The sequence below is a fragment of the Galeopterus variegatus genome, unplaced genomic scaffold, assembly GCF_000696425.1.
Source record: "Galeopterus variegatus unplaced genomic scaffold, G_variegatus-3.0.2 Scaffold913, whole genome shotgun sequence".
Taxonomy (NCBI): Eukaryota; Metazoa; Chordata; class Mammalia; order Dermoptera; family Cynocephalidae; genus Galeopterus; species Galeopterus variegatus.
The window spans coordinates 225,931-243,730 of record NW_007727024.1 but is presented as its reverse complement, the minus strand read 5'-3'; the positions used below and the strand labels follow the sequence as shown (position 1 = coordinate 243,730).

The 17,800-nt window shown below is 40.6% G+C and overlaps 1 protein-coding gene across 7 annotated transcripts in view; it reads right to left on the bottom strand.

Annotated features, from left to right (window-relative positions):
• ACSM3 (acyl-CoA synthetase medium-chain family member 3) overlaps positions 1–8,083 on the bottom strand; it is a 31,255-nt gene extending 23,172 nt beyond the window's left edge. For 5 of the 7 annotated variants that reach the window (XM_008573386.1, XM_008573388.1, XM_008573382.1 and 2 more), the window contains exons 1-3: positions 8,008–8,083; positions 1,828–2,097; positions 1,007–1,217 (exon numbers count right to left, since the gene is read on the bottom strand). In XM_008573386.1, the coding sequence (XP_008571608.1) occupies positions 1,007–1,217; positions 1,828–2,046 (430 nt within the window). In that variant the 5' untranslated portion in view covers positions 2,047–2,097; positions 8,008–8,083. Of the gene's footprint in view, positions 1–1,006; positions 1,218–1,827; positions 2,098–7,978 lie in introns of all 7 variants that reach the window. The other 2 variants (XM_008573385.1, XM_008573384.1) reach the window with 2 other exon arrangements.
• Positions 8,084–17,800: the final 9,717 nt, after the last annotated feature.

The window sequence follows — 17,800 nt, the reverse complement described above, 5'->3', positions numbered from 1 at the left end:
TCTGGAACATGAAGGGTAAGGGTGGAGAAATTAGAACAGAGGGAAAATGGCTACAGCCTTTTATGACGCACCTAAAGAAGTTCGGATCTTACCTGGTATGCAATGGAGCATTTTTTGTTTGTTGGTTTGTTTAAATTTTTACTTACTTATTTTTATTGAAATGTAATTGATAATACTTATGTGTCAGGTACAGAGTTGAATATCAATACCTGTGTACAATGTGTGATCAAATCAGAATAATTAGCATATTCCTCATTACAAAGCATAATCAGTTCTTTGTGCTGAGGACATTTGATCTCCTCTCTTCTAGCCATTTAATAACATACAGTAAATTAATGTTAATGGAGCATTATTAGATAATGTCAAAGAGCAAAATGACAGGATAAAATATGTGTTCTAGCAAAAACACTGGCTAGGGAGGACGAATTGAATTGGGGTGTGGTGTGAGCACACCCAAGGCCAGAATTAGTGAGACTTTTGGGGAAATCCATTCAAGAGATAGCAAAGATGTAAAGTAAGGTAATGGCAATGGAATTAAAGAAGGGGGGCTCTGGGGCATGTAGGAGGTCAAATTTATGAGATGTAGAAACTCATTAGGAAGGAGTCACAGGTGGCTGGCTTAGCGCACCAGATGGATGTAATTAACCATGAGTGGAATAAAGGTGTGAAAAAAGAACTGGGTGGCTTCTTTGAGTTTGTGGGTGTACTGAGTTTCAGATAACTATGGGTCCTATTTGAGAGGGAGAATAGCTATGAGGGTATTTAATTGTTGATTGGTATTCACTTAATAAATCTATGTCATTATTAAAAACCCAACTTCTAGTTTAGATCAAAGGGTATGGCGTATTTCTAACACATTTCTAAGGTCCTTGAGAATAATACTATATGGTTTACAGTTCTTCTTCAAATAATATACCCAAATAAATGTCTCATGATTACTTAGATGTTTTAGAAAATCTCTCATCCAGCTCAGTTTAAATGTGATCAAATTGCAAACATTACTAACCTGTTCGCAGACAGGCCACATTTGCAAGCCACCACTCTGGGATCCTGGGCAGAATCACAATTACTCGATCTCCCTTTTGCAGGGCACAGGCTTCTGTAAGTATATTGGCAAATTTCCTGGACAAAGATCCCAATTCCTCAAAACTCCACCTCACCTCTTCTCCACATCCATTTATCCACCAGAAGGCTGGATTAGAAGGTCTCTTTCCAGCCTAAGGAAAGACAAATCAGTCATGGATTTAAAGGTTGTTATACAGTTAAATTCCATTTTGACTGACTTTATGGAATATATTCTCTGAAGAAAATTTACACGTCACTAGTTAGAACATACATTGAGTATATGGAAACAACTCCTGAGGTCCTTATTTCTAGATGTTGGGAGTCATGTCATCTCTTCTGGCCCATGTCATTTCTCATTTAGCTTGATTGTTTTCCTTCCAAAAAGTTAGAAGTTTTGCATCTCTTTTTATTTCTCTCAACATTGTATCTGTGCCTCATGCCCTACTATTTCTGACTATTAGAATTGCTTTTCACTCCACTCCTTTTTATTAAAAAAAATCAGCCTAGAATCACACACTTATGTAACCCAGATGTTCTCATCCAACCATAGAACTATTGGCACTTTGGGCCAGATAATTCTTTGTTCTGGGGGCCTGTCCTATGCATTATGGGATACAGTATTTAGCAGCATCCCTGTCCTCTACCCTTTAGAAGCCAGTAGCATCCCCCTGCCTCTCCCGTCATGGCAACAAATGTCTCCAGAGAATGGCAAATGTCCCTCCTAGATGAGAAGTTGTAGTCTGACTGGCCCTTGCTCCATACCTTTTCCATACTGGTCCATTGGTCCAGGACATCTTTAGCAAAGTTGAAATACTCTGGAATCTCCAGTTTAAAGTCCTGTTTCATGGATTCATAGTTGGAGAAATTCTGAGGGGTTGCTGTTCTATAATCTTTATGTAATGCTCTGATAGAACCAGGACTTGCTAGGCGCTGAAAACACTTGGCGCGAAGTAATATCTCCATGGTAACAAGAGATAGCATCAGTCTTGTTGGATGTTTCAGGACTCAGGATTTCCACGGAGACCAATCCATCTAAAAGACAAGCAAAGAGGACATGTATTTGTTTCTGTCCTGAAGGTAGCCATACCCCAAAGCAGCTAAATATTATTATTAATAATCATTATAATAGTAGCATTTTATGAGTACTCTCTGTGTTCCAAATACTGTACTCAGCGTTTTACATACATTTGTCATTAAAGCCCCAGAGTAACCCTGTGAAGGAGATACAGTCATCATCTCTGTTTACAGATGGAGAAAATGACTAATAAGAGGCATTGGCTGGATCTGAGCCTAGAACTATCTGGTCCCAGCACATTCAACTGACTGTTGTGCAGTTATATATACATTCCTAAAGAAGTAAAGACTGGGGTCACCCAGTTAACCTGACTGAAAGCAAAGGGCTAAGCCTTATTATCTAATATCACCTATGGATTTCAAAAGTAATGCAGAAATGTTAAGGAGAATTTTTCACAGTGGATTAGCTACAGATGAAGAAACTGAGAGTAGCCCAGTATGAATTAGGCATGAAACCACTATCAAAGTTTATAAACTGTTTAGTTTATAGGCTGCAGTTCCCATGCTCCCAGTAGGAGCCCACACTACCTTCAAGTTCAGGCTTGGAGTTGCATTTACTGGAGATGTAATAATAGGGATTTAACCTTTAGGACTTTTGTGGGGGAGGCCCCTCTGGGCTCTCTAGGCCTCCCTGGTTCTGTGGGAAATCATTTGATCACCATGTCACTTACTTGGCTGAGGCTATTAAAATTATAGCTCTAGGGATTATGAATGTTTAAGGTTCCCCTCTTCATACTTCTCATAATTTTCCAAATTTCCCACAGTGAAACAGGTTCTACTCTCATAATCATTAAATCATCATTTTGACTGCAGTTCCAGCTATGGGGCACGTAAGGTAGCTTGGCTATGTGGAAACATTTCAGTATTGATAAATTGCCAAAACAATGCATAATAACAGATGTCAGCTAAGTTTTACTCTAAATGGACCTGGTGTCTGGGCATCATGTTGATGTAACCAATGCATGGTGACATGTGGGTTCTTCTTCTGACCCTCCCACCTATTTGTGTGAGGGTCTGACAAGTCAGTGATCTTGAGCCCTCTGAGGTCATCTTGAGCCTCCTCATTTTTCACCTACAAAAAAACTGGAGCCCAAGAGAGGGGAAGCAACTTGCTTCAATATGTCATATCAGACTTAGAACTAGAACTTCAGTCTTTGGATTCCCATTTGAATATTTTTACTACAGTTCAATGGGATTTCCATACAGGAGTGATTCTCAACCCTGGCTGTACATTTGAATCACCAGAAAAGCTTTTTTAAAAATTCTGACCTGAAAAGAAAAAAAATTTTTTTTGACCAGGCTGTTGGGTTAACTCAGTTAGAACATGTTGCTGATAACACTAAGGTCCAAGGTTCCATCCCTGTGCTGGCCAGCTGCCACACCCCCCAAAAAGAAAATTCTGATGTCTAGGTCTTGGACCATTTAAATCAGAACTTCTGGGAATGGGTCCTGGGCATCATATTTTTAAAAATTTCCTCAGAGGATTCTAATGTACAGCCAAGTTTGAGAATCACTGATCTAGAGGTGGTGATCTGTGAACCAGCAGCATCAGCATCACCTGGAAGCTTGTCAGAAATGCACATTATCAGGCCCCACTGCAGACCTATTGAATTCATGGATTTTAACATTTTAACAAGATCCCCGGTGATAGTATACATTTAGGTGTGAGAAGCACTGGTCCATAGTGTGATGGCTAGGTACATCAGCTGTTGAATTGTACAGTCATGGGTAGGGTCCCAGTATGGCCACTTATGAACCATGTGACCTTGTTTGAATTATTAACAACTCTGAATCTTAGTTTTACATTTTATCAATGAAGAGGCTAATAGAACCTGTCAAGAGAGTTGTCCCAAAAGTTGAATGTGATAATGCATGCAAAATGCTTATCATGGTGCCTAGCGTATGACTCTCCACTAGAACAGAGCTCAGCAAACTTTTTCTGTAAAGGGCTAGATAGTAAAATACTTTAAGCTTTGTGGGCCATAAGGTCTCTGTTGCAGCTACTTAACTCTGCCATTCAGATAACAGCCATCAACAATACACAAATAAATGAGCATGGTTGTGTTACAAAAAAGCCCTTTTTAATGGATACTGAGACTTCAATTTCATGTGTCATGAATTATTTTTCCTCTTTTGATTTTTTTCAACCATTTACAAGTGTAAAAACTATTCTTAGTTCTCAGGCTGTACAAAAACAGGCAGAAGGCTAGATTTAGCTCATGGGCTATACAGTTTGCTGATCTTTGCACTAGAATGTATGTTTTATGAAGGGAGGAGCCTTGTCTGTTACATTCATGCTACTATCCCTGGGAATTACAATAGCATTTGGTCCATAGTGGGTGCTTAATAAATATTTGTTGAATGAATAAATAACTTTTCTTTTTTTTTTTTTTTAAAGATGACCGGTAAGGGGATCTTAACCCTTGACTTGGTGTTGTCAGCACCATGCTCTCCCAAGTGAGCCACGGGCAGGTCCAGAATAAATAACTTTTTCAGAAGCGAGAACTTATACACAGTTTATTTCAGCAACTCAGGATTATACTCATAATAGACCAGAGAAGTGCCTCTACGACTTTAACCAGATTTATGTGACTGCCTGCACTGTCCACATGTGGCAGTTTATTTAAATTAATTTAAATAAAATTTAAAAATCAGTTCTTCAGTCACACTAAGTACATTTCAAGTGCTTAATGTCACATGTGGCTAGTGGCTACCGTATATAGGTAAGTGCAGACATAAAGCATTTCTATTGTTGCAGAAAATGCCCTCGGACAGTGCTGATCTATATTGATAATAGCTTTATTAGATTGATGTGAAACATTAAAGTACAGGAAAATTGAGAGTGAAGTTTCCCCAAATAAGACTTTTCTAAGGGCCCAGGTCTGGTGAAGTGCTGCCCATCAGTGTCCTCTCGCCCGAAGGCCATGGGGGAAAAACACTAACAGAAGTTTTTTGGCAGGCTTTGGGAGTAAAGGCTGCCCTTCAGAACAAAAATAGAATCGCTCTGAGGCCCGGTTTCCCTGTGAGTTAAGTCCCCAAGTTCTCAAAGCTCTTCTGTTCGGCACCGGGGTTGGGTCCCTGATGTTTGCTGGTGAGTTACAGCCTGTGCCTTCAGCTGCTGTCTCTCTTCTTAACAGAATTAGCATCAAGTTTTCTTCAACTGAAGGAAGAAGTTAGGGAACCAACACTACGTTTTTAGATAAAACTTCTCTGTCTTTAATTTTTGCAAACTACCTTCAAATGATTCAAAAAACATAGAAGGTATACAGTGAAAAACTTGCCTCCCAACCCAGTCCCCATGCTGCCCAGATTCATCGCACCCCCACCCCCCAGGGGACCACTATTATTATTCTCTATGTATCTTTTCCAGGTTTCTTTACAACTTGCCTCCCAACCCAGTCCCCATGCTGCCCAGATTCATCGCACCCCCACCCCCCAGGGGCCACTATTATTATTCTCTATGTATCTTTTCCAGGTTTCTTTATGTGGTTCAAGCAAACACAACTATAGATTCTTATTTCTCCACCACTTTTACACAATAGGTAGCCTAGAATACACACTATTCTACCCATTAAAAACATTCTTAACAATATATTTTTGGAGATCTTTCCATATTAGTACACAGAGATCTTCATTCTGTTTTTTTTTTTTTTTTTTTAACATCTGCATGGCATTCCAGTGAACTGCACCATAATTTCTTAAACCACTCCCCTATCAACAATCACCTGAGTTATTTGTATCATTTTCTAATTTAGATGAAATTTTGAAACTATTTCCTTCAAAAGGAGTGTCCTGACTCTCTTACTTGCATGTAAAAACAAATAATATTTTTAAATGGTTAAGAAGTATAAGAAAAGATTTCTGATTCTATTATTTCTCTTTTTCTAAAATAAGAGGCAGGAATTTGGACTGGTTAGAACAAATATCTTGGGGCCTTGCACTTTATTCTTGGTAGTCTGGCGTGGTTCATTTATTTATTCAACAAATATTGATTGAGCGCTCACCATGAATTGTTTCAAACATAGAGGAAATAGGGGTGAATGAAAGAGAAAAGGTCCTTCTTGCTTTCATGGAAAGACACATATATTAACAAGACAACAAATAAATGTAATGTTACACAAAAAAGCAAAGAGCGTAATGGAAGAAAAGAGGTTCTTTTAGGAGCTCTTTAAACATTTTTGCTGAGATCTGGCAAGTGGCTGCACTGTGCTAAGCATTTGGTATTCATTTATTATGATTTCCATTTTACAGACAAGGAAACACACACAAATGCACATACATATCCAAACTGGACAATGTATTCATTCATTCACCAGATACTTACTTAGCATTTACTATGTGTCAGACCTATACTAAAAGCTGAAGTACAGCTATGAACAAGACACAGCTGGTCCTATCCCCATGAAGCTTATAGACTATTAAGGATGACATTAAACAATTATGCAACTATTAATATCACTGGGGATACATACACTATACTCAGCTCGCTGAGACTGAGTAAAATCAGAATTAGGTATAATTTCTTCCCTATCCCCCATATAAAACTCTTTGCCACATTCACAGTTCTTCAAATCTATGTTGAAAAGAAAATTGATCAGTCGTTTGGAGCTTAAAACAAACCTAACCATCTGTTCTACCAAGAAGAAAATGTCAACATCTTCCTCATCAAAACCGTAAGATTGCCTTCTCCCCAACAAAGTTCTGTTCCTGCATTTTAACTGATCTTAGTATTTTACAATTTCCATTTTTCAGATTTGTAAAATTCTTTGTAGGTGAAAGAACTGAGATAACTTTCCCAGTGTGAGTCCAGATTTTTATTTTTATTTTTTATTTAAAAGACGACCGGTAAGGGGATCTTAACCCTTGACTTGGTGTTGTCAGCACCACACTCTCCCGAGTGAGCCGCGGCCTGGTCTGAGTACAGATTTTTATACTGAGCCACAGAAACATTGCTAAGGAGAACTCCTCTAAGAAAGACATTACCTCTGCTGGTAAGATGGGTTTATCAAATCTGTAAGGTCTCATCTGAAATACAAGTTCTTTGTCCATATAAACGGGGTGGGGAGGTGGGGTTAGGTGAGGGGGCTTTAGCCTCACACATCAAAATAAACACCCTCCTCCTAAGTAATTCAAGTAATAACCTTGGTTTGGCATATATAGCCTCAGCAAGGTAAAGCCCCTCCTTACTCTCCAACCCCAGCAAGACCTTGCCTTAAACCTCTTCTATATCGAGCTTTTGGAGCTGCCCTTGACCAACTAATGGAGAAAAGTGGCTGTCCCAGGTTATTTTCTTAGGTTTGCCTCTGTATTTTTCCCAAAGTTTCTTAGAGGCAGTTTGCATACTTTCTGGATGATGCAGCAGATGAATTCACATCTGCCACTGAGCAGGGTAGGGAGCTAAGTAGACAGTATAGTGAAAAACTCAGCTACTACTTAGACTCAATTAAGTTATTTTCTAAAACATTTTATCAAGTTAACACATGCACATTGTTTTTTTAAAAAATCAAATAGTACCAAAAAGCTTAACACGAAAACTCACTGCTATATTTATAGCCTTTTGTATGTGCATAGTCCTCATCACTTGCTAAATAGTATCATGTAACAACTAAGAAACTCTGAGAGAAACACTTTGTCTGCCAAAGACTTCAGTGTGAATTTTTTTTGTTTGTTTGTTTGGTCACTGGCCAGTATGGAGATCCAAACTCTTGACATTGGTGTTATAACACCTCATGCTAACCGAGTAACCAACCAGCCCCCAGTGAGAGCATTTTTGAGTTGTTGGTTTTGTTCATTTGTTATCTTTGCTCAAAAAAGCATGTGCCAGCACAGCAAATCTTACCCTGGAGAGAGAGGAGATGAGGTACTCACTAAAGTTACAGATTCCAAGACAGCTGGAGATGATGACAGACCTGTTTCCTAGGAGAGCAGTCCTGAAACTTGAGTTCTCACATCTGCGTGAGTCTTGGTAGCAGCCAGAGAAGAGGGAGAAGTAATCTGACAATTGGAAGGAGTGAGACTTGCCCAGGGCACCTTTCCTTGATTGGTGGAGACATTCTGGAGGGAGGAGCAGGAACTCTGGGCTAAATTACACAAAAGTTTACACAATACCTGGCGGTTCCTCTTAGGGAAACGATTTATGTACACTGCAAGCTTCTGGGGGGCTGAGAAAGCAATTTGTTCACAGGAAGGGAAGTTTCCAAGGAGTTGCTGGAAGGGTTAGTCCTGTGAAAGGGCAGAGGAAGCTCTCAGTAGGAGGAAAGAACAGACGGAGGAAGGCATATTGGAGGTTTTGACATAGAAAAGAAATTGAGGGGAGGGTATGAGTTGCTGTGTTAATCTGTTGGACTACTTGTTACTAAACAAGAATGCTATAAGGTCACTCCTCTGCTCCAGTCCTTCAGTGCTTCTCAGCTCACTCCAGGTAAATTCAAAGTCCTTACATGGACTACAAGGAGCTGTGTGATCTGGCACAGGGTCTCCTCTGGCCCACAGCCCACTCCTCCTCCTCTGCCTCACTCTGCAGCCACACCAGCTGCCTTGCATCTTCTCAGACATGCCACGCTGTCCCAGCCTTGGCTCTTGGAACACACAGTTCCCCTGCCTGGAACTCTCCCTTCAGATACCCCTGGACCAAGTCCCTCATTTTATGAGGTGTCCTATCAGAGGCCTCCCCTTACCACATTTTCTAAAACAGTCCTCATGTTTTCCTCTTTAATGTCTTTTAACTTTTTACATCTTTCACCACCACCCTTGAGAGTAAGAATTTTGTTTTGTTTGCTGGTGTGTTGCTATTACCTAAAGCAGCTGCTGGCAAATTTAGGCACTTAATAAATATTTGATGGGTATACGAATAAATAAATGACTCTTTCAATTACCTGTGACAGAAACCCAACTCAAGTTCACTTGAACAAAGGAAATTATTGGCCATTTTTTAGTTCTAGGAGTTTTTGTTTTTGAGTCCTTGGGAATTTCTTTGTAGAAAATCACATTATCTGCAAATAGGGACAGTTTACTTCTTCCTTTCAGGTCTATATGCCTTTTATCTCCATTTCCCGCCTTACTGCCCTTGAGACAGGATAGAGCGAGGCCTGTGATCCACACTGACTCCATCTTCCTTGCGGAGGACACTGTTACTTTTCCACTCCTCAGTCTTGAGATCACCCCTCCATCCCCCAGCAGGATGTATGATTATCCCATGGCCCGCCCTGATAAAATAAACGAGATCAGAGGGGGACAGATATTCACTGAATTACAAAACCCCTCCTTAAGGCTTGTTGCCTGTAATTGTAAAAATTAAGTTACAGATTAACCTTAAGACCCCTTTAGGAATTACTACGTGCACACAAAGCTTCAAGGAGACTGTTTCAATGACCCTCCTGGGGTGACGATAATGAACACCACCACCATCTTGGACATACTGAGCAGGTGCAGGGACCAAAGCCCTAACTGGGTATGCACCCATGATGCAACCAGGAAGAACAGAATGGACCACTTCCAGAGATGCAGAATGATGATGCTGGCCTGCACCCCTTAACCACTTTCCCTATAAAGGACTCTGAACAGCTCCCCTTGGGGAGCTAGCTTTCCTATAGCTATCCCCCTTATGCATAAGTCTATCTCCTCTTTTAATAAAGCATTCCTTGCTTTACTGCTGGGTGCACTGTTCACTTCTATGACTTTGGGACCCAAGAGCCTAATTCAGTAACACACTGGCTAGAATGTCCAGCACTATGTTGAATAAGAGTAGTGAGAGCAGACATCCTTGCCTTGTTCCCAATATTACAGGGAAAGCATTCAGTCTTTCGTGGTTAGGTACAATGTTAGCTGTAGGTTTTTGTAGATGTTCTTTATTAAGTTGAGAAATTTCTCCCCTATTCCTGTTTTTTCTGAGAGTATTTATCATGAATAGGTGTTGAATTTTGGCAAAATTTTTTCTGCATCAATTAATATAATCATGTGATTTTTCTTCTCTAGCCTGATAATAAGGTGAACTATATTGATTCTTTGATAATGAACTGGCCTTGCTTCCCTGGAATGTACCCCACTTGATCTTGGTGTATAATTCTTTTTATATATTGCTGAATTCTACAGTTTATGTCTCTTGCCAAATTTGAGAAGTTTTTAGCCATTATTTCTTGGAGTAATTTTTTAACCTCCACATTAGATCTTTTGTGATAGTCCCACAGGTCTCTGAGGCTCTGTTTTTTTCTTTTCTTCCCGTTCTGATTTCTCTCTGTTCAGATTGGCTAATTTCTATTGTTCTATTTTCCAGTTCATGGTTTTTTTCTTCTTTTCCTTCCATTCTGATGTTGAACCCCTTATCAGAGATAGGAAAAAAACTGAAGTGTTTTTCTTACTCTCACATACCACTCAAAACAATACTTCTGACACCAGATGTGTGGGGGGCTTTCCCCACACACCAAGCAATTCTCCAGCAGACACTAACTGGGCGTCTTATACTTCGGTTCGACACTATCTACCTGGAGATAGTGTTAGATCCCACAGGTTAAGGGCTCAGTCCTACAAGACTTCTTTCTTCCCACTTAGGTGCCAATCACAAGTCTCAGGTGGTGATGTGTACTTCTGACCAACCAGCTATAAATCAGAGTTCCCATAACCCCCTTCTTGGGTTTGATTAATTTGCTAGAATGGCTCACAGAACAAAGGGAAACACTTTACTGATATCTACCCATTTATTATAACAGATATTACAAAGGATACAGATGAACAGTCAGATGGAAGAGATGCACAGGGTGAGGTACAGAAGAAGGGGTGTAAAGCTTCCATGAGCTGTCTGGGCTCACCACCCTCTAAGACCCTCCATGTGTTCAGCTATCTGGAAGCTCTCTGAACCCTGTCATTTGAGTTTTTAATGGAGGCTTCATTGTGCAGGCATAATTGATTAAATCATTGGCCACTGCTGATCAACACAACCTTCAGCGCCTCCCCCCTCCAAGGAGGTCAGGGGGTGGACTGAAAATTCCAATACTTTAATCACATTATTGATTCCCCTGGCAACCAGCCCCCATCCCAAGGCTAACCAGGAGTCCATAGCCACCAATCACATCATTAGCATACACAAGACATTTGTCACTTAAAAGATTCCAAGAGTTTTAGGAGCTGTGTGCCAGGAAATGGGGATAAAGGCCAAATATATATTTCAAGATATCATGTCCATTCACTGAGCTTTTTATTTGTCTTATTGAATGTTTTAGTTCTAAAATTTTCATTCAGTTCTTCTTGATATCTTTTTTTTGTTGTTGAGACTTCATTTTTTCATTTGTTTTGTCAAAAGAAGAAAATTACAACAAATTTAGTTGAAGATTTCAATTGATTTTATTGTGATTCTAGAATCACACAACATGTTATTTTATAAAATAAAGTAAGTGTTCCAATGAGCTGAGCAAAAAGGCTTGATTTCATAGAAAAGGGCTGAAGAAAGCAGAAATAACAAAAGAATGGATTGGTCATTTCAAAGTTACTTTCCCTGGGCCGGCCTGTGGCTCACTCGGGAGAGTGCAGTGCTGATAACACCAGGGCCACGGGTTCGGATCCCATATAGGGATGGCCGGTTAGCTCACTGGGTGAGCGTGGTGCTGACAACACCAAGTCAAGGGTTAAGATCCCCTTACCGGTCATCTTTAAAAAAAAAAAAAAAACAAAGTTACTTTCCTTGTAAAATAGGGAAAGGAAGACAAAAAACTGACTAACATCAAATTAGTTCAGGCTATATCTTTTGTGTAAAGATTAAACTTCATTATCATACCAACTGAAGATTTAAACTTGGCTGTTATCTCTCCCTCCTGATTTCAGAGAAGGTCAGATAATTAGCTTTACTTTGGTGACTGGAAATTTAGGAGGGGTGACTCCATTTTGCTTTTTAGTCTGGTCTGTTGGGGCCTAGTCTAAGAGCTTAGTCTAAAACAATGGCCTCCTATACTCTTTATTTAACAGTTTCAAGCATATTTGTAATTGCTCGTTGAAATCTTTTTATCATGGCTACACTAAAATCTTTTGTCAGATAATTCTAACATCTCTGTCTTATCAGTATTGGCATCTATTGATTGTATTTCTTTATTCAGGTTGAGATCTTCCGGGTTCTTGGGATGAAGAGTGATTTTCAATTGAAACATGGCCATTTTTGTATTATGTAATGAGACTGGATCTTATTTAAACCTTGTGTGATAGCTGGCTTTCTTTGACACTGTTCTGGTGGCGGGGGGGTGGAGGGGTGGTAGGTGGGGGAGGAACCACTTCATTATTGCCTGAGTCTACGTTCTCCACTTTGTTGGAGTGAGCAAGACTGAAGCCACGTTGGGACCTAAAACTGCATGGGCTGTAGACAAATTTTAAAAGGACACAGTTTTTTCCTTGGCATGCATTTCTCTGAGTTTCCTCTTTTCCCATGGTTACTTGATATTCTGAACCTTGATTATGGGGCAAGATGACATATACATGAACGTAAAGTCTAAAAGGACACAGTTTTTTCCTTGGCATGCATTTCTCTGAGTTCCCTCTTTTCCCATGGTTACTTGATATTCTGAACCTTGATTATGGGGCAAGATGACATATACATGAACGTAAAGTTGTTTTCCAGCCAGCCTGAAGCTGCAAACTTGCAGACCCTGGGAAACCAAAGAAGTCATCAATAAAGCTATGCTGATTCCACGCCCCTGGCAGGACCCTGAGATAACAGCAAAGACAAAGCAGAAACCAGACTGAGTCTTGGTGAGACTTTGCACCTGAGACCTTGCATGAAACCCTTGCGTCTCACGTCCCCTCCCTCTTCCTTTTCATTTCCCATGTTCCATTCCCTCGGTCCCTTCTTTAAAAACCCCTCAGTAAATCTGAGTCTTGGAGATGGGTTTAGTCCAGCCATTCTCCTTCAGGTTTACCAGAGACATGGGTTAGCCTAACATCTCTCATCCGATCACTGGTATTCCTAAATAAACATTGACTTCCATTTTCACCAACATTTGACCTTTGGGTTGTTTATTTTTGTCTGGGGGCAGGCAACCAGACCTGAGTGCCCTGTAACACACTCAGCATTCCATGACACGTGAGTTGGAGGGAGCTCCATGTTGTTGCTGGGTGGGAATAAGAGTTCCAGCTTCCCATGTGGTCTCTACTGATGTTGTCCTGTTCCCTACTTGGTCTTCTCTGACACCATCCCCAATAGGGGTATTGGGGCACCTCAAGTTACAGACTCATGAGGGTAGAAGTCAGGGCTTCCCACTCTACCTTTGCTGGCATAGGTTAGGACAGGTGAAGCCATGATTTTTTCTGTGTTGTTTGGCTGGAGCAGAGCAATTACTGCTTAAAAGTTTTCTGACTGCTAGGTTGCTCCTTTCCTCATCCTTTGGCTAAAGAGAGAAAACTTTTGTTGGGGCATCTATTGTCTCTTCCCATTGACATTTCCAGGTTGCTCAAATCCAAGTCTAGGCTACATGAGGCAAAAAAGAAAACCCAGGGAACTTGCCACTGAGTCATTCCTTGGCTCCTGAGGCCCATAGCCTTTCGCCTTCTCCCCAGCTTTCAGAGTCTTCCTATGTTTCTACTTCAAAGTGTTTGTGGAAAAATAGAATTAAAAGATAAAATGAACCTTTCCATGAACTTTTTCAAGTAGCCCTGCAGTTATACTTAGCAGGAGAAATAGGGTAAAGCACACCTACTCCACCTTCCCGGAAGTAAAAGTCCTCCCGTCTCAATTTTTTTGAGATTAGAATAACATTGACAGCAAAACCAGACTAGAACAGTGCTAGAAAGAAAATCACAGGGAAACTATGACAAACTATGAGCATAAACAAAATACTCAAAATATTCAAAATTAAATATTAACAAACCAAAACAAGCAATGTACAAAAAACCAAAAATCCATTATGACCAGTTTGAGTTTATCCAAGAAAAGGTAAAAGGAAAAAAAACATATAAACGTTTCGATGAATGTAGAAAAAGTAGTTGATGAATCTCAGCACTCCTTCATGATAACCCCATCCTTCAATAAATGTGAATAGAAGGGAATTTTCTTAATGTGACAAAGGTTATTGATGGGGTTCAGGACATGCTACTCCAAAATATGGCACCTTGGTGTTTGAAAAAACAGCAGAAACAGAAAGGACATTCTCACCTTCCTCTTGCTCTTCTCCCATGACGCAGGTCCTAAAACCCTCATTTGAGATGTGCCCTCCCTGTACTCGGAGGAAAGGAACATTCTTATCTCTGAAGACACAGGGACATAGGGAAGAATCTGAACAAAATGGGTCTTGCTAAGTTTTCCCCAGTTTACTACTTATCCACAACTATCCACCTCTTCATAAAATCTAAGCATAAAAATACCCAAGTTTACCTGTTTCTTTGGGTCTTCATTTCTGAAGTCTCCTGTGTCGACATGTAAGACTTATATTAAATAAATTTGTATGCTTTTCTCTTGGTAACCTGTCTTTTGTTATAGTGGCCTTAGCCATGAACTTGGCAATGGGCGTGGAAAAGATATTTGTTTTTCTCCCCTGCATTATCTGTCAACAACTAAATTTTGATATTGAAACATTAGAAATTTTAATTGTTAGAGGCATTCCGTTTAGTTAGGCAATGATTACTACTCCCAATTAATACTCTACTAACGATCTGTGTCAGCCCATTCCAGACTAACTAGAATGTAAGTACCTCATCTTTCTTTTTTTTAAAAAAAAAAAGATGACCGGTAGGGGATCTTAACTGTTGACTTGGTGTTGTCAGCACCACGCTCTCCCAAGTGAGCTAACCAGCCATCCCTACATAGGGATCTGAACGCGTGGCCTTGGTGTTATCAGCACCACACTCTCCCAAGTGAGCCACAGGCCGGTCCTATCTGTCTTTCTTACCACTGAATTCCAAGTAGCTAGAATAGAGCCCAACACATAGGCATTTAGTCAGTATTTGGGAGAGATGCTGCTTCCTGCCTTGCACTTCTCATCAGCGTGTTAAACCTCCACCGCGGGCGTGCGTTTTAGTATTATAATCAGGGGGAAAGTCAGGAGAAGGTCAGCGCTGGGGTCCACCTTGGCACAGGCCAGTTTGGCTCCGTCTTCGAAGCGGGGTCTTCTCCTTTGGGAAGACATCCTGCTCCTGCACTCCTGCAAGACACTGCTTGTGAGACACGTGGCTTAGACCCCTCCTTTCTAGATATGCGGTGGGAAACTGTCTCAGCCCTTTGCGAGTGGCTGAGTGGGGTTTCATTGATTCCTGCGCTCTAGGGTGAGGGGGCCTGAGTCCAGCCCTTGTTCTGTCTCAGTTCAACATGCTCTCTTCACAGAGGCTTAGAATCAACTGTTTAATTTATTCGGCACACTGGGTGCCCTTTCTTTCAGTTACATTTAAAAGACTTGTGAAACCCTCCATCGCGTCTTCATCCGCACTGTCACCACTGTCTCCAGAAACACCCGTGTGCTCCATCACACTCCCAGGATGGTCCTACCGAGGTGAGAGATCTGCTGGCTCTGCAGTGTTCCCAGGAGCCCTTAGGAAAAGCCGATGCAGCAATCAATTCCGTCGTAATCGTTATGGGAGACGGAATAAGCTTCAAATCCTATATCCACTTCCTCCTCTGCTCCCGTGGATGCCTGGGGACCAGGAAGCCCCACTCCCCACCAATATTTTTCTATTTAAATTGTATTGATGAATACCTACTTTGAGAGTTTAGTCAATCGGTACATTTGATTTCTCCTAAATCCTGTCCCCTAGCGCCGTCTCCTTTCTCGTGTTTGTTAATGTTTTTCTTTGTTAGCTGACATCTAGTAGGTGTTTTTTTTTTTTTCCCGTCTCCTTTCTCGTGTTTGTTAATGTTTTTCTTTGTTAGCTGACATCTAGTAGGTGTTTTGTTTTTGTTTTTTTCCCCTTCACAAAGCGCTTACAATGACTGTACTACCTTGCTTAACTGATAATGCCTGTCTATCGACTTTATATATGGGGAACAACTTGGCTGGGTGTAAATTTCTTGTGTTAATTTTTCTTTCCCTCAGAAAACGTTAGACCTTGTTCCACTGTTGTCTGGCATTAAATATTTCTTTGGAGAAGCTTAGGGTCAACCAGGCTCATTTCTCCTGGTATATGCCTGTTGTATAATAAAGAATTTGGCCTTTCTCCCTGGTTCCTAAAAAGAACACACATCCTTGGAGACTCTAAATTTTGGGAAATTCCTGAGTAATGGGAGCATCTTTGCTATTCATGAACCCCTTAGATCACACCCGAGTTTATGCTAACAAGATGACTCAGGATAGCAAGGTCAACCATGTTGTTGAAGGGTTGGAGCTTTGAAGATAACCCAGCCTCTGGGGAGGATGAGGAGGCCTAGAGATTGAGTTGTTAAGGGGCCAATGATTCAATCAATTATGCCTTCCTAATGAAACCCCACTAAAAACTCAGCAGAGCTTCCTGCTTGGTAAACTCATGATATAGCAGGTAGATGATGTACCCTGACTCCATGGGAAAAGGGTACGCTGAAGCTCTCCATTTGAGACCCTTCCAGACCTCGCCCTATGTTTCTTCATTTATGTAATCCTGATTTGTAACCTTTATAATAAAACTGTAATCATAAGTATAGTGCTTTTCTGAGTTCTGGAAATTGTTCTAGTGAACTAACAAACATAAGGGAGTCATGGTACCACCTGAATTTGTAGCCAGTTGGTCAGTGTGGGTAGCCTAGGAATGCCCAAACTTGTAGCTAGCATCTGAAGTAAGGGCAGTTTTGTCGGAGACTGTGCCCTTAAAACTGTGGAGTCCAAAGCTAACTCCAGACCATGAGCTCCATAATTTGAGTGGAATTGCAGTAGTGCGGTGACTGATTTATTCTGCCTGGGTGCTATGTAATTCTTTGTTTATTGATAAAATGAATTAACTTCAACCCAAGATGTTTTGGTGGTGTTCGTTCTCTGTCAGGTCTCACCTGAAAACAGTGTGTTCTATTGTTCTACAGATTCTTTCTTCTGTTACATTACTTTATGGTCTTTCTGTATTACAATTTCTGCCATCATTCTTGGTGACTTCAGTCTTCATGTGAGTGATTTATTCAATACTCTGATGTTACATTTCCTTGATTTCTTCTCTGACAATAATCTTGTACCTACCCAGCCTCAGTCCCTCATTCTCATGATCACACCCCATACCTTTTCATTACCCAACAGTACAACCTCCAAAATCTGTTTCTACATGCTATGTTTTGGCTAACTCCTGCTGTCTTCCCAGTTCATTTCCCTTTAGTACCTTCATTACAATAATTTCTTTGCCCCACTAAAATCTTCAGTCCATTGAAATGTACATCACCTCCTTCATTCATTCACTTACGTCTTGCCAAGCTTGGAATCTATGTACTACTCAGCTCCTTTGCACTGCTCTACCTCCACCATATTTATCTGGAAAAATCCAGATCTCTGCAAAACTCCAGATAGCTCTTTGCCTATTTTGTGCCTGCAGCTGAGCAGCTTAATATGGCTCTGGAGAAATGCATGTAAGGATGTTAATGGTACTCGTTAATGATCGTAAACTTGTTAATGGTTACAGTTGTGAAAAGATAGGGGTGGCTGCTTAGTTCAGTAGGTTAGAGCACTGCCTTGTAACTACAAGGTAAAGAGTCCTTCTCCACAAACCGGCCACTGCAAAAAAAAAAAAAAAAAAAAAAAAAAAAAAG